The sequence below is a fragment of the Anopheles aquasalis genome, chromosome 3 (genome assembly GCF_943734665.1).
Source record: "Anopheles aquasalis chromosome 3, idAnoAquaMG_Q_19, whole genome shotgun sequence".
NCBI lineage: Eukaryota > Metazoa > Arthropoda > Insecta > Diptera > Culicidae > Anopheles > Anopheles aquasalis.
In genome coordinates, this window is record NC_064878.1 from 62,757,004 (window position 1) to 62,771,282 (window position 14,279).

At 50.4% G+C, this 14,279-nt stretch overlaps 3 protein-coding genes across 5 annotated transcripts in view; 2 read left to right on the top strand and 1 right to left on the bottom strand.

The window, feature by feature from the left end:
- The window catches only part of LOC126577598 (high affinity cAMP-specific and IBMX-insensitive 3',5'-cyclic phosphodiesterase 8), a 403,282-nt gene that overhangs the window by 125,024 nt on the left and 263,979 nt on the right, over positions 1 to 14,279 (bottom strand). The gene's annotated exons all lie outside the window — the stretch shown is intronic.
- Positions 124 to 2,119, top strand: LOC126577605 (lethal(2)neighbour of tid protein 2). Its single transcript, XM_050239372.1, has 2 exons — positions 124 to 445; positions 507 to 2,119. The coding sequence occupies exons 1-2, from the start codon at positions 145 to 147 to the stop codon at positions 1,739 to 1,741; spliced, it is 1,536 nt and encodes a 511-aa protein (XP_050095329.1). The 5' UTR covers positions 124 to 144; the 3' UTR covers positions 1,742 to 2,119.
- Positions 2,142 to 3,755, top strand: LOC126577614 (tigger transposable element-derived protein 4-like). The gene is made up of 2 exons (XM_050239384.1): positions 2,142 to 3,137; positions 3,202 to 3,755. The coding sequence occupies exons 1-2, from the start codon at positions 2,145 to 2,147 to the stop codon at positions 3,667 to 3,669; spliced, it is 1,461 nt and encodes a 486-aa protein (XP_050095341.1). The 5' UTR covers positions 2,142 to 2,144; the 3' UTR covers positions 3,670 to 3,755.

Sequence of the window (14,279 nt, forward strand, 5' to 3'; positions counted from 1 at the left end):
CGAGAAAATCACAAGAATTCTGGTTTGTTTTGGTTTCGCAGCTGCTGTCAAACCAGGGGACGTCATCCTTGACAACTCAGCTGGTCGTGGAAAACCACAACACGTTTTTCCGGGGGCCACGGCGACAAGACGAACGGCACCGCGATGGCTCCGAGTACGGCTTACCAAAAATCCACGGGCAAAACCGTGAGCCCACCTTTTCGCAAGGAACCACCGACGCTGTTGGCCAAAATAAAGCGCGAATATCTGAATCTCACCTTTGCTAAATCGTTAATCTTCGATCCCGCCCGGTTGCCCCTGGTTTCCGTGATAATTCTTGCGATCGATTTCGTGCTCAACGTGCTCATCGTGCAAAATGTGCCCTACACCGAGATCGACTGGAAGGCGTACATGCAGGAGTGCGAGGGTTTCCTCAATGGCACCACCGACTATTCTCAGCTGCGAGGTACGCGACCCGTTGGGCAGGTGGATCCTCGAACGTTATACTAACTCTCGCTCTATCCCAGGTGACACCGGTCCGCTAGTGTATCCAGCCGGCTTCGTGTATATTTATAGTGCGTTCTACTTCATCACCTCTCGCGGTACCAACATTCGGCTTGCGCAGTACCTCTTCATCGTGATCTATCTGCTGCAGCAGACGCTGGTGCTGCGGTTGTACTGCAAAAGTCGCAAGATCCCGCCGTACGTGATGGTGATCACGATGTTCACCTCCTACCGTATCCACTCCATCTACTTGTTGAGGCTCTTTAACGATCCGATAGCAATTCTGCTACTGAACGCTGCCCTCAACGCGTACATCGATGGTCGCTGGACGCTGGGAAGCGTCCTGTTGAGCTTGGGAGTATCGGTGAAGATGAATATCTTGCTGTTTGCTCCTGGCATTCTGCTCCTGTTCATTACTAATCTCGGCTGGATGGGTACGCTGCGGCAGTTGATCGTTTGCGGCGGGATCCAGCTGCTGCTCGGAGCTCCTTTTTTGCTCACATACCCATGGGCTTACCTAAAGGGTAGCTTCGATCTGGGGCGCGTCTTTGAGCACAAGTGGACCGTAAACTATCGTTTCCTCGAACCGGACGTATTCGAGAGTAAATTGTTTCACCTGGCACTGTTGGCGCTGCACCTCGGACTGCTGGCACTGTTTGCGTCGCCCTGCTACAAATACTTCCAGAACTATTGCCGACTGCGCAACCTGGAAATGATGCTGGCACCACAGATTGCGGCTCAGAACCGGGTTGAAAAAGAGCAGGCAGCCAAACAGCAGCAGAAACAACGGCAGATAGCGGGCAAGCGCAAGGAGGAAGAGAAGCTCAGCGTCGAGCAGGAAAAGTTCCTGAAATCGTTCGAAAAGGGCATCAAACAGATGGCTGAAAAGGAGAAACAAAAGAGCACGCCAGAAACCATCGAGCCCGCAGCTGCCGGTCCGAACAAGTTTTCCATTCACTTTGACCGGTCCACCCAGCTGGCACTGCTGCCGATATTCCTGTCGAATTTCATCGGTATCGTGTGTGCTCGCAGTTTGCACTATCAGTTCTATGTGTGGTACTTCCACAGCCTGCCCTACCTCACCTGGTACACGGAGTACGGGACTAGCTTGAAGTTCTTGTTGCTGCTGCTGATCGAGTTTTGCTGGAACACCTATCCCAGCACCGTGCTGAGCAGTTTGACGCTGCACGGATGCCATCTGGCGCTATTGTACGGTATCGGGCGGAAAATGTTCCGCCGCATTCCCGACCTTGCGTAGCTGGGTAAACCGAACCGAGAGGAGTTTCGGAAGACTCGGTCCAATCGGTTGTGCCGTTCTTCCACAAATGTGCCTTTAATGATGGATCCAGTTTAAGCAGCGTGTGTGTAATGATGGACTGGTAGCTCTCGACATACGTTTACCAGGAATTGTGTGTTTTAAATCCGTTTATTTATAGTAGATTTGCATTTTGTTAGCAACCAACAATAAAACGAAACCGCCAATTTGAAAAGCGAAACCGCGAGAGAAGTTTTCAACTCACCATCGCCCTAAACGCGGCAACCGCGTGTTTTTGTTGTTGTTTTTGTGAGAAAACGCGCGCGATTTTCGTTCCGCCGCCGCGATCGATTTCCCGGATAAAAACCGTCGAAAAGGCGTTGGATTTTTCCATTTTCCGTGTCCTATGGCCACGAAAGAGTATGTGCGAGTGTTGTACAAATTGTCGGTCAGCCAGAGACTGGACATAGTGGAGCGTATCGATCGGTTCGGGGCAAGTGTGAAGGATGTCGCGAAAAAATACCGCGTACCGGTGCGCGCGATCAGGGAAGTGTATGCGAATAAGGACAAGTATAGCGGCCGAAGCCATCGCAGGAAAACTATCTCCGATGCAACGATTCGTGTGAACAGACAACGGCTGGAACATGCCATGCGCCTTTCCGTTCAACTGGCCCAGGACAACAACGTTCCCCTTACGACTCCGTGGCTGAAATGTAAAGCACACCAGTTTGCCAAGTTGTTTAAAGTTCCCCATTTCAAGCCCAGTAGTGGATGGTATCAAAAATTCCGGAAACAACCCAAAATTGCACCAGCACCAGCTGCGAAGAGTGAACCGCCGAAAAAGTCAAAGTGTGATCCGGTGAAGCTGCTTGGCCAGTATCGAACGAAAAATACGTTTTTCTTGGTTCCTTTTGGTTTGTTTTACAAATGCACACCGGATGCGGTATCCAGGTACAGTCGGAAATCGTGCCCAAACGGGGGTCTGGCTGACCAGCGAGTAACCGTCCTGTGTACCGTCAATATGGACGGATCGGAGAAGCTTCCTATGATGGTGATCGGGAACCAAAAAACGCCCAGCTGCTTCAGTGATATCAAATCCCTCCCCATGCTCTATCGGTATAACCTTTGCTCCTGGTTGTGCTGGACAGTGCTGCGGGGATACATTGAGCAGCTGGACAAAATATTCCAGAAGGCGAACCGGAACGCCCTGCTCGTGATTGAGGACAATCCAGCGTTCGTAAATCGCGAGAACGATATTCGATTGAAAGCTGTTAAACTACTGTTCTTAAAACCGGATTCCTGCTTCGGCAATCTTCAGTTTAGTTTCATCCAACGATTGAAGCAACATTATCGCGAAAAGCTGTTAAACCAAAACCTACAATCTATGGAAGACGACAAGGTTAGTAACTGCTCTTGTAATCAATCACCCTCAATTCTGATTGGAATGTTTTCTTTGCTTTTAGGCGTTCAACTGGAAGGTGTCTATATTAGATGCCGTTAACATCCTAGCCCGCGTCTGGTCTTGCGCCATTTCTCCCGCAGCAATCAGAGACAGCTTTCAAGAGGCAGGATTTAGTAAATACCAAAAGGATCCATGCAATGATAAGGTACGATCGGCAGATCACATCGCGATAGCACCGGAGTTACTGGCCTCCGATTGGTTCGATGGTTACTGTAAAGTGGATAAGAATCTGTTGTGTACCGGGATGCATGGTGATCGAGCTATTCGAGATATGGTCAATAAGCCACAAAACCCATCTGTAGTCCCTGTACAACCACGACACACTCAACCTCGTTTAGTGCCCAATGCTAGCCTTCAAGCTGCGTTGGCCGATATCCAGAGTGTGTTAAACAGTGCAGAGGCTGTTACCAAAGATATTCTCGGTAACTTTCAAACCATTCAGAAGCTTTTCGAAAGTATGCAATCCTGAGAACAAAGGCTTTTCAAGATTAATAACTATTCTTTGAAAATAAATTTGCTCAAATATGGCACATCGTTGGCACAAGCTATTTGAAATCACTTCCATTTATTCAATTTCTTAATCAATTTAATGAACATTCGAATCGAAACTGTACGAATCGTTTACGTTTAAAAGTCGCTTCCAATAACGTTGTGCCGTTTTGCTTTCGCACCTGGCCAGACAACATTCTGTAATTAACTGTAAAGAACTGTCGCCATTAGAAGCAACTTTACGATTTTACGAGCGTAATCGTGTTCCCGCTTCGTTCTAACACTCATCCATCCACCCAAAGGTGGATGAGGCTTGTTTGCTGTTTCACTTTCGTTACGTTCCAAATCCTGTCGGCATAAATCATCAACACGATCGCCAACGGAGGAAGAGCCTACCTACTTCTTCTGCTTCTTGTTCGCCTTGCTCTCACAAACCGTATTCCTCCACCGTACGCCCGCATGGACGGTCGTTAAAAGCGTTGTTTTGTAACACATCGTGCCCACGGTGCCGGTGGCCGTACCTTGCGGTGCGATGCGGTATCTTATGCGCCCCCCAGCCCCCGAAGGCCTAAGTGCCACAGTCTCGCTCCACTGCCGCTGACCTTGACTTTGAAAACGAAAACACCACACGGACCTAGCGAGAAGGTGACTCAGCACCATTATGGTGGTGGCCTGGTGTGCGCAAAGTCACCGTGCGATCCGATGCGGGTCGAAGAGCGACTGGCACATTAAAAAACCCGTCCACGCCACGCCACGCCACGCCAATCCAGGCACCGTCCATCCAGGTGGGCCTGAAGACGATCCGGGTTCTGGAGTCGGCGAACCATTTCGTAACAGTTCGGTTAAGACATTCCTGAACTCCGGAACGTGTTGGCCCACATCCCATTTGGTGCCTTTTTTGTTGTTGTTTCCTTTTTTTGGCCAACCCTGGTGGTCGTGCTCAGGGCCTGGAATGAAAATGAATTGAATAATGATGATAGAACGCGCTACTTGAAGGTGCACATGCGTAATGAGCTACCCAGAAGCGGGCGTGCGCCAACGAGCGGCCCGGAAGTACTGTCGTACTGACCTTCAATGATTTTTGTTAGTGTTTTTTTTTTGGAAGCCAGTACGAAGTCCACATCATCCGGAAGTGCCGGTCACCACCGGTTTCCCATGCGCTGGAATCGATCTTCAGCTTGAATTAATCCGGCGATCATCTTCCTGGTTGCCGCAGGCCCTGTATAATGGCGCCGATCCAGATTACCGGCGCTCGGTGAATCAGCAGACTGCTCAAAACGAATCTGTGTGAACGGAATGGCCTTGGTTAAAGTTAAACGGGAACACATCACGCAGGAAGAGCATGGTCGATCACGTTATGATGGTGGCTCGATATTTCCTACTAAATCATTGGATCAGCAGATACGTTAGGAATAGATAAAGCCTGTTTAAAGCGCACACACAGTGTGACAAAACGTTACCATTACCTAGAAGGTTCTATGGAGTGCCTTGTTCCGATGCTAATTCTGGTAAATTAAAGCCTTATAACATTAATTTAATGCCGCTGCTGCTCATCTGCCTAGCTTCGTATAAAACCGGATTCGATTTACAAAACGGTCGGTATTGAGTGTCCAAAAATGGCGAAACATAGCACCGGTCTAAGTGATGGCCGCCGTTAGCTTCGAATGTTCGCGGTCATCTATCATGTAGTTAATGGATTTTTTCCACTTTGGAGCCACAGCCTACTGCCGTCGGTTATTTTATAGGCAAGTTGATCGCTTAACGGACAGTGACGGAACTAGATCCGCCTGCAAACCTGCTTGTTATCTTTCTTACAACCATTAGTTCAACGAACAACGACTCGCTAGAGAAGGAGGTAGATGTGAAACTCTTCGCCTCACCAAGAACTTTTCCTTTGATGCGACCTCTTGTTACGGGGAATTCTAGTACCGGCCTCATTTAATTTCAAACCGCAACAAATTAGCTGTGACTGTCCCCTGACTCATTAGCTAACGCGTTGCAGTACCACATGGTGGCGTACGTGAGTCTGCTCCCGTTCCCAACAGCTCGCAACAGCAGTGTGCGCATTACCGAGATGAGTTCAAACACTCGGCAACGACAACGGCGACGATGACCCATTAGGTAATCCTGCCTGTAGGTGTGGTACCGGTATGTGCGAAAAACGGATTCGCTCGCCCAAAACAACAACACACGGGCGGAGGAGGTCACATTCCCTGAACCATCTCCCCCCCTCCCCCTTTCCGGTGTGCATGTGAGTGCTGCCGTCAGTCGGTCTCGTCCGATCGCATGACTCCTTGCGCATCATCAGTGACTCAACTCCCGTGATTCGATAACATCCTGAACGCGTTGCTAGTTTCCCATTTGCGCTACATTCAACCGGCAACTTTTGGCAAGCTACCCACAAATCGGCCGCCTGCACGGTCCGCTAGCACCAGCAATTACGACAGACACCGTGGCGATCGGCGGTTCTGATCCGCGGATCCGTGCTAGACTTCTGGGAACCAAACCCCCCTCCAAGCGGTGGCGGTGCGTACCGTAACTCCCAAGACTCTTGTGCTCGTGCTCGTGCTCGTCCTCGGTTTCGCAATCGCCTGATGTTTTGCATGTTTTGCGTGCAGCGGTCGTACGATCGGTACGAGTAGGGGATTCTATTTTTAAGCCAAAAACCTCGATGCACCATCATCATCGTCATTCGCTAAGCAACGCCAGCGGTGGTGCATCGTGGTGCACTCATACCTCCTCCTCTATCTCTCACTCCGGAGGTCACTTTCACCCTTCCGGTCGTCGTACATTACACCTCGTGGATGTGCAAACAAGGAATCTGCAGGAGCGCAATGGTTAATGGCAGCAGATGCGAATAGCTGCGCTAGTGAGAGGTAGTTTATTTCTTCCTCCTGTGCAGCTGCACCTGTAAGCCACCAGGAATGTGGTCAATCATGTGGCTGTACGCATACCTTCCCCGACCTTCCCCGTCCCCTCTGTCAACAGCGAGGAAGTGATGGTTCGCGTGGGATGCAGGGTGTTCGGACCACCAATTAGTCACTTTGGCGTGCGGTGCACTGCGTGTACGGTGTGCATCCTGTGCACCGCAAACACCCGGAAGATGCGAATCTCGGGGGTGCGAATTGGCCATCGCGTCGCCGCGTTGTTTGATGGTGAAGTTTGTAAAAATAACCTTCGCTTTTTGAGAAACAAATTAGACGCAGCAACGAACACACGCCCCCGGGGGGGGGGGGGGGGGATTATGGCGATGTTGTTTGAATAAGAATAGCGAACTGCCGAGTGCCTTTACTCTCATCTGAGATCGGATGTGCTTAGGCAGAAGATTAGGGCTGGTAGGGTAGCGAGACTGATTCACGTTTTCGACCTGATCTTGACGTGGTTTATGTGGTTGATCTTATTTTTGGGAACCCTCAGTAAGCTACATAAATGGTTACAAACACATTAATAGCTTATAGCTCCATTCAAAAGGAGTGGGTTAAGGGAATAGTTTCAAATTGATTTTCAACTTGGAGATACCTTTTTGAAAACAAATGATGATCGAGTACAGCAAACACGACAATCAGCTGCCTCCGGGGGAGGGGGGGGGGGGGGGGGGGGGGCACAACAACACCTTCTGCAACCAAATCAAAAAGCAGTCGAGGTCACGCAGAAACAGACACTTGGAACCGCTGTCTCGTTACTTACGATCGTTCCCAGATCCACCAAACCAGATTAAAGACCCCGCAGGCAGACAGCGAACTGCAACACTACGTGAAGATCAAACGAAGAACCAAAGAAACCAAAACACAAACCAACAGAGGACGATGGTGACGATCGTCAATAAATCAAATTTTTGGAGAATTAAAAATAGTCAGCCCGTAGCAAGGCTTCTCTCTCCTTCTCCATCACGATCAAGTGCAGGGGCCCAAGGTTGTGGTTGGGTCCAAGTCCAACTGCGTACCGCAATCGTGCTGCATCCCAAATGACACAACACGAACAGGGGTGATGGGAGTGGCAGGCAGGCCAACAATAATCACTTTTTTTTTTATTCCATGCCAAGCGAGGTTTTCTGACTCTTTTGGGAACTGCTTCGCGCTATCGTGCTCCGTTCGTTCGTTGGTTGTTTGATAAGTTGGCCAGAGAGCGAGAGGCGGCCGGGGTTGTTGTGTTGTGTGGTGCATAAAGAGTGCGTTCCGGCATTCGAATTTCATTTCGCTTTTTATCTTACCATTTTTATTTGTTTTTTGTTCGGCGCCCCTTGGTTTTGTTTTTCGTATTTTCTATTGTGTGTTTTCTGTATTCAAGTTCGGGGCTTCGGGATTCGGTGACAGCGATATGCCCACCAATGCGCCATTCAATGTCTGCACGCGGTGTATAGCATAGATGGATCCCCCCCAAAATCCCTCTGCCAAACATAATCTGACGATCGTCGAGTCAAAGGGCGGATCACGCAGAGCGGTGCGCTTGATGGTACGATCGAGGGATCGGCCCCAACTCACCCTCCTTTTTTCCTCGCGATCAACGGGGATGATGCTCACTAGAATGGCAAATGAGCACGTTCGCGGCGCGCGCGATACAATGTTGCGAGCCGTGCCGGCCTATGTTGGTGCGTTGGTGCTCGATCCACGGGCCGGAGACCAACATAACAGAGGGGAAGGGAGCGCGGAAGCCCTTTAAATTTATTTCTCACACGACAAACGCCGCTCAAGGTCTTTCATGTCGTCAATTCGGCGAAACCGAACTGCCAGCGAGACCGCATGTGGATCGGGTGCTGGTGCTGGTGCTGCTGCCGCCCCGGTTTGTTTTGCCTCATTTTATGCGGTGAAGCGGTTGACCGTTTTATGCTGCGGTGATGCTGCGAGCGCGGGGTCTCTCTACCAGATCCCATCCGATTGGATTGTGTGTGCGTGCTTCACGGATAGCCGGGCAGCCAAGCGGAGGAGCATGTTCCACGTATTTGGTGTTGTTTTCGTTCTATTTTCGGTCCAAAGATCGCGTCGCCATTCAGCGTGGATGCTTTGTTTTGACCCAGCATTTGGTTTCGTAGAGAGTTGCTTTTGGTTGGTTCGCAGCGATCATTTGAAAAGGAAATGTCTTTCTTTGTTTATTAACTCTTGGTTTAATGTTGGATATTTTTTGTAGAACCATCACACTGCCATCAAATCTAATCCAATTGATTAATCCACTTTGAAGAACTTTGATCGCAGCTTACTTGGATCAAACCAACTTCTCTTCAAAGCTTTCAGCTAATCGTGGTCCAAGAAGCCTACTACAAATTCAGGTGTCCATCTGCTGCAGGAGCTTGCTGGCCACCCATTGGTATCGTTCCGAATCAAATCCAAGGTCTGACGCCCCAGCAGACCGCCCGAACCGTGGTACGACCCAACAACCAAACCAACATTACCAGCATACGCCAGCAAAGGGGGTCCACTCAATCCCAGAAAGGGCCATAAATTAGCATCGCATTGACAAACGTGCCATGGAATGGCACGTAAATCATCGCCGGAGCCAAACGGTCACCCCGTTAATAAGACATTAATCATCATCTGAACTAGCAGCAGCAGCAGCACCAATCGCTCCTTCGGTCAAGGGCAGAACATTAGAGCAGTTCGTTCCATGGGGCCACAGCAGGCCCACAGCGATCAACGATCGGTCGCACCACGGTAACGAGCGCAAGACAAGTTGGGCGGAAGTTGAATAGAGGTGCTGGCCCTTAGAATTGTGCTCAATTCCGCGCAAGAAGTTCGTGACGACGTTCTGGCGGCGACAGACAGCACCTAGAATCACCACCAGCGGTTTTGTGCCTTCTGATGGGGTCCGGTGATCCGCACAACGGTGTAGTCGCGTGTGCCAGACACGAGTTACATTGTTTACCTATACAAACCATCGTCGTCGTCGTCCTCAAGTGTCTCTGGGGTTGGCGCCTGATTGACTTGTTTGGTTAGTGCCGATCTACCTGATTTCCTGAATTGAACCGTCGGTGGGTTGGCTATTCGAGGACATCTGTTGATAGCTATACACCTGCCCACCTCCCGCGGCGTGGCGCCGTTGTCTATCAACGATCATCTGCGGTAAACGCGATGGCGGGGAGTGAGTAACAGCGCAGCAAACCTCCCCCTAATCACGTCAGGTGATTCTATCAAAGTGTGTCCTCGAAGCGCTTGGTAAACAAAGTGTTTACGATTATTTTAAAAATAAATTATTTTTCCGTACGTTTCGAGGAGCGTTCTGTTTGCCAGCTTGCGCTCCTGTCGCTAGTTTGATTCGCGCGATCGTTCTAGCTAGCAAGCTAGCGTCATTTTCGTGGTTCTTATTCATCGGTGGTTCTGGTTGGCGCTCATCCTTTTCTAATTACGAGACAGCTGACGCAACCGTGATACCTTGATCGATCACCAAGTACTATCCTGGGGGTATTATTCTTAGAGAAATCGTGTGGCGAGACCGGATGCGGTGTTGACCTGCACCGGAAACGAGGATACTACTACGCAGACGGTTACGGTGACGCGAGCGATCGTCAGTTGATCGTGGCCACTCGGGTCATTCGCGTGCAGCTTGTTCGGGTACTTATATGGTTACGCTTTTTTAGCATAAGATGATGTTTGAGGGGGTCGCAAGTACTATTTACTACCGACATCTTCGCGTTGAGCGGCTACCGAATGTGTTTCATTAGTTTCATCCACGTATCTCTTCGACTGTCAGCCATTTTTGGAGTTCATAATAAGATCTCAAGGGACAGGCTGAGCGGTTAATCGCCTTGTCGTAACACTAGGGCATCAAGGACTAGCGATTGTGTTGACAGGTATCACTAGAAACTCGTCAGACCACTTGGTTACGTCTCGGTTGTGCATCCTGGGCTCTTCGAGTTCCAATCGCACAACGCGCGGGGTACCATTGTGTCTCAACAAGCGCTTGTTTACCGACATCTGTCTACTGCACCGTCTACTGGCACTATCTCATGGGGGGAGGGGGGGGGGGGGGGCACTGGAAATCACAGCCACTCATCGATACGCCACACTGATAAGCTCTCCTGTCATCCAATGGCTACTGGTCGTGGATGAGACTCCGCGACGTCGCCGCCTTGGTCCCGCACCCGGTTGCTTTGTTTTAGTCGAGTTTGCTCGTGCTCATGAGGAACCTTTGTTTCCTTCCGTCCCGAGAGACTCTCAAGCCTCGAGGAAGAGTCGGAGAAGTCCTCTACTGCTAGAAGACACGAGAACGATTTCAAAGTCAAGTCTCTGGCGGCATCTCAGGGGGGTATCAGCGACGACAAAGACATTGCGTTGGTGGACATTCGGGCGGTTCGCGTTCGCGTTGTTGTCGCTGTCAACGTGATTCGTGAGTTAAGCTCTACCACTCTGCTTGGTCCTGTGTGGCATCCACAGAGTCGTGTTTCGAGCCGTGCCGAGTTAGAATGATTGTTTTATCGTCGTCGTTAGTGGAGCAAATCATCGTATCGAAGGTACGATGATAACAAAGACCAGCCAGTCTGACCAGATCTTTGCAGCTGAAGCTGTCGCGGTGGCGACGACGAATCGAATCAGGTTCCCGGTCCATGTTAATTATGGCGCACGTCGTGTCGGGGCGCGCCTGTGCGACTTGCTGGCGTCAAACGTTCAATTGTCAGAACGGCGACTGTCCAGAAGAGTTAAGAACTTGTTCTTGGCCAGTGGTTAGATGCAAATGAATTGGGTGTGAAGAGTGCTGCAGGATTATTGAGAGCTTCTCGGAATGAACAGTAGCGAAAGACTCCTTCAGACTCTGAAATCTATCGTTGAACATATCTGAACGATGTTGCTGATTGCTCCAAGACCCTCAAATAATGTGAAAGACCCGCCTGATGGCCTGGTAGTCAACCGGTCAACGACTATATGGTTCCCTAACTCTATTTACCTTTTTGATTCAATTTGCGGCCATTATGGCGGCACCAAACCAAGTGCTCATGTCCCGTTCCGTGTTAGTCTTGCGTCTGATAACGAAGATGATCGAGCATGCTTGCGCTCAGCTGCTCGATCGTGCCGGCTCACGGTGCGCGCCACCGGTTCAAGGACGCCAATCGTACGGTCTGTTTGCATAAGAACACACTCCCTGGCTCTCTCACACTTTGGGCATTCGTTTGTCCCCTGGTCTGTTGATATGTTTGGAGCCTCATCGAAAATGCAGATTCCCCCCTAGCCGTGGTGTGTGCTCACGACGAAGAACATAAATGGCAAACTCCTGCCCGCCGTACATAACGCTCTCGCGTGAGCCGCGCACGCTGTCACTCGTCGTAGTCTTTAAATAAACAAAAGGAAATTTAACCGCTTTATCAGCCCCATTTTTCACACTCCTAGCCCCTCGGGTGGGGGGCTAGAGTTGGGGAGGGTTGTTGAACAAAAAAAAACTCGCGAACGCCAAGCTGAAGAACTGAAAATAACAACCCCAGGATGGCTGCCAAAACGGACACAACTTCTCAGCATCTCAGCCCATCGTCTGTTGGTGGCATGCCGGGGCAGGGACCAAACGGGTGCGCGCGTGTGCTGATATCGCGCACACACATGGTTTGCGCACGGACGCAGAACTGTTGCCCTCGTTGTCAACAACAACTGTTCACGCGCTGTTTGCGTGCCCACACTCCGTGCGCTCGTGGTGTGTGCTTGTGCCGGGTCGCTAGTAGGCCGCGACGACAGAGTGCCTATGATTATCGTGTGTGCGCGAGGCAGATAAAAACATGCCACAACGAGCGAGGTGGCCTCAACGTTGACGCTGAAGGCAGACACTAAACTTGTCTTGTAAAATGTAATTAATATTAACGAATAAACACCGATCGATCGATCGATGGGGGTCCCAAAATGGCCCGATGGAATGTTACGCCATCCACCCGGTCCACGTACAGCTGACAAGGTGAAGACAAATATTTGCGCCATGTGCTTTGGGCGTTGTGGTTGGCCACGCCTGGAAGGGAATTTGTGCTTTTTTCTTCTTCAAATCGTCCACCATCCGGCTTATGAAGCGTCAATTTATGACCGTGCCAATCTTAAGCTTCAGCTAAGAATGGCGCGGTAGCACAAGCAACCCCTCCACGCAATGGCCCCTCGGATGATAAGGAGGGCTGTGGTTTGCCAAAATTTTATTTGCGAAAAATAAACGCAGCCGCAGTACCATCGCGGGAGACAACGCGGGCCAATAGCCGGTCGGTCGGTCGGTCGGTGTCGTAAATGTCAACGGCGTGGCGCGGTGTGGGTACATATGATAAGCGGATGCGGTAGTACATAGTGCCGGCCATACCATGCCGTTGAGCTAGACGGCACGGTTCCGGCGACTCGCCATGCACCGAAGCGCACGTTTCTCTGCTTCCGACAACGAAGGCATTGCACAAGAGTGCTGCTTGTTTTTAGCACTGATTATCAACATTTTAACTAACGATTCTGGTGTGGTGCAGTAGAACGATTGCTCACTTGGAATGGGGACTTAAGCCATGACGCATTATTAGTGGAATATTTTGTGCAACTACGCCTTAACCCCCAAGGCCTCTATCGAGCGAAAATTTTCCGTTTGCAAGCAAACCATTGATAAACCCTCGAGCCAGACGTTGCTGAATATGATGCTAAGGTCGGCCGAAAACAAGCAACGCAAATGCAGTGCGCGTGTCTGGCGGGGAAGCCTAGCCAAAATTAGGCCAACGGCAGTAGGCGACGCGTTCTGAGGATCGTCTCGACTGCTACTGCGCAATCCATCATGTTTACGCTGGACCATGGACAAACACAGGGCGCAGGACCTTATCGTTCCGCGAGACTGCGATTGTGGTTTGCCAACCACTGGGCCCGGCACTGGTACAGAAAATTTGGGTTTCCGATAACCGATGGGCCCTAATGGCTTGCTCTGATGTTTTGGATTCAAGCGGAAGCTACAACTTTCTGTGCACTCTTCCGGAAGAGTTATAACACAAAGCCTACTGCACATTTCTGTCCAGAGTGAAACAACAGACACTTCTATTGTCCATCTTATTTCGTGATTTCAATCTGCGTCACACGTTAAGCTGACATTGCGCCCTAACGACGGAATGCTTCCAAAACGTTCCAAAACTAAATTGATTACCTCATTAAATCGAATCGGTTGCCCTTGAAAGTTTGGCCGGCCACTGCCTGCCTGCCTGCCTGCCAGCCCAAAGCCCCCAAACAATAGGCATTTAGGGAATGAAAATTAATTCTCCAAAGTAAGGCGAAGCTACCGGAAAAAAATGGGGGGAAAAAATCGAACGCCGAACCGGGATATGTGTTGCCGCATCGTGGGTTTCAAATTCCACCGCAACGGTGGCCACAGTTCGTGGCCGGGGAACGCACTACTCCCGGGAGGGGGAGCTACGCTTGTTCCCAAGTCCAGGTTCGGTTACAAGTTCCCGAAGGACGCACAGCGCGCATCAAATCGCGCTCCATTAAACCCCCCCTCTGGAACAACGGCGACAATGTAACGGCGCAGTACCACCCCAGAACACACACCAACACATGTTTGGTGGGGGGAAATTCGTTGGGAAATTCGTACGCACACCAACACAGGCGTACCAAGGTCCCGGTTTCCCGGTTTTGCTCCAGGAATCGATTTCTGGAAGTGCGTGACTGAGATCCCGATTGA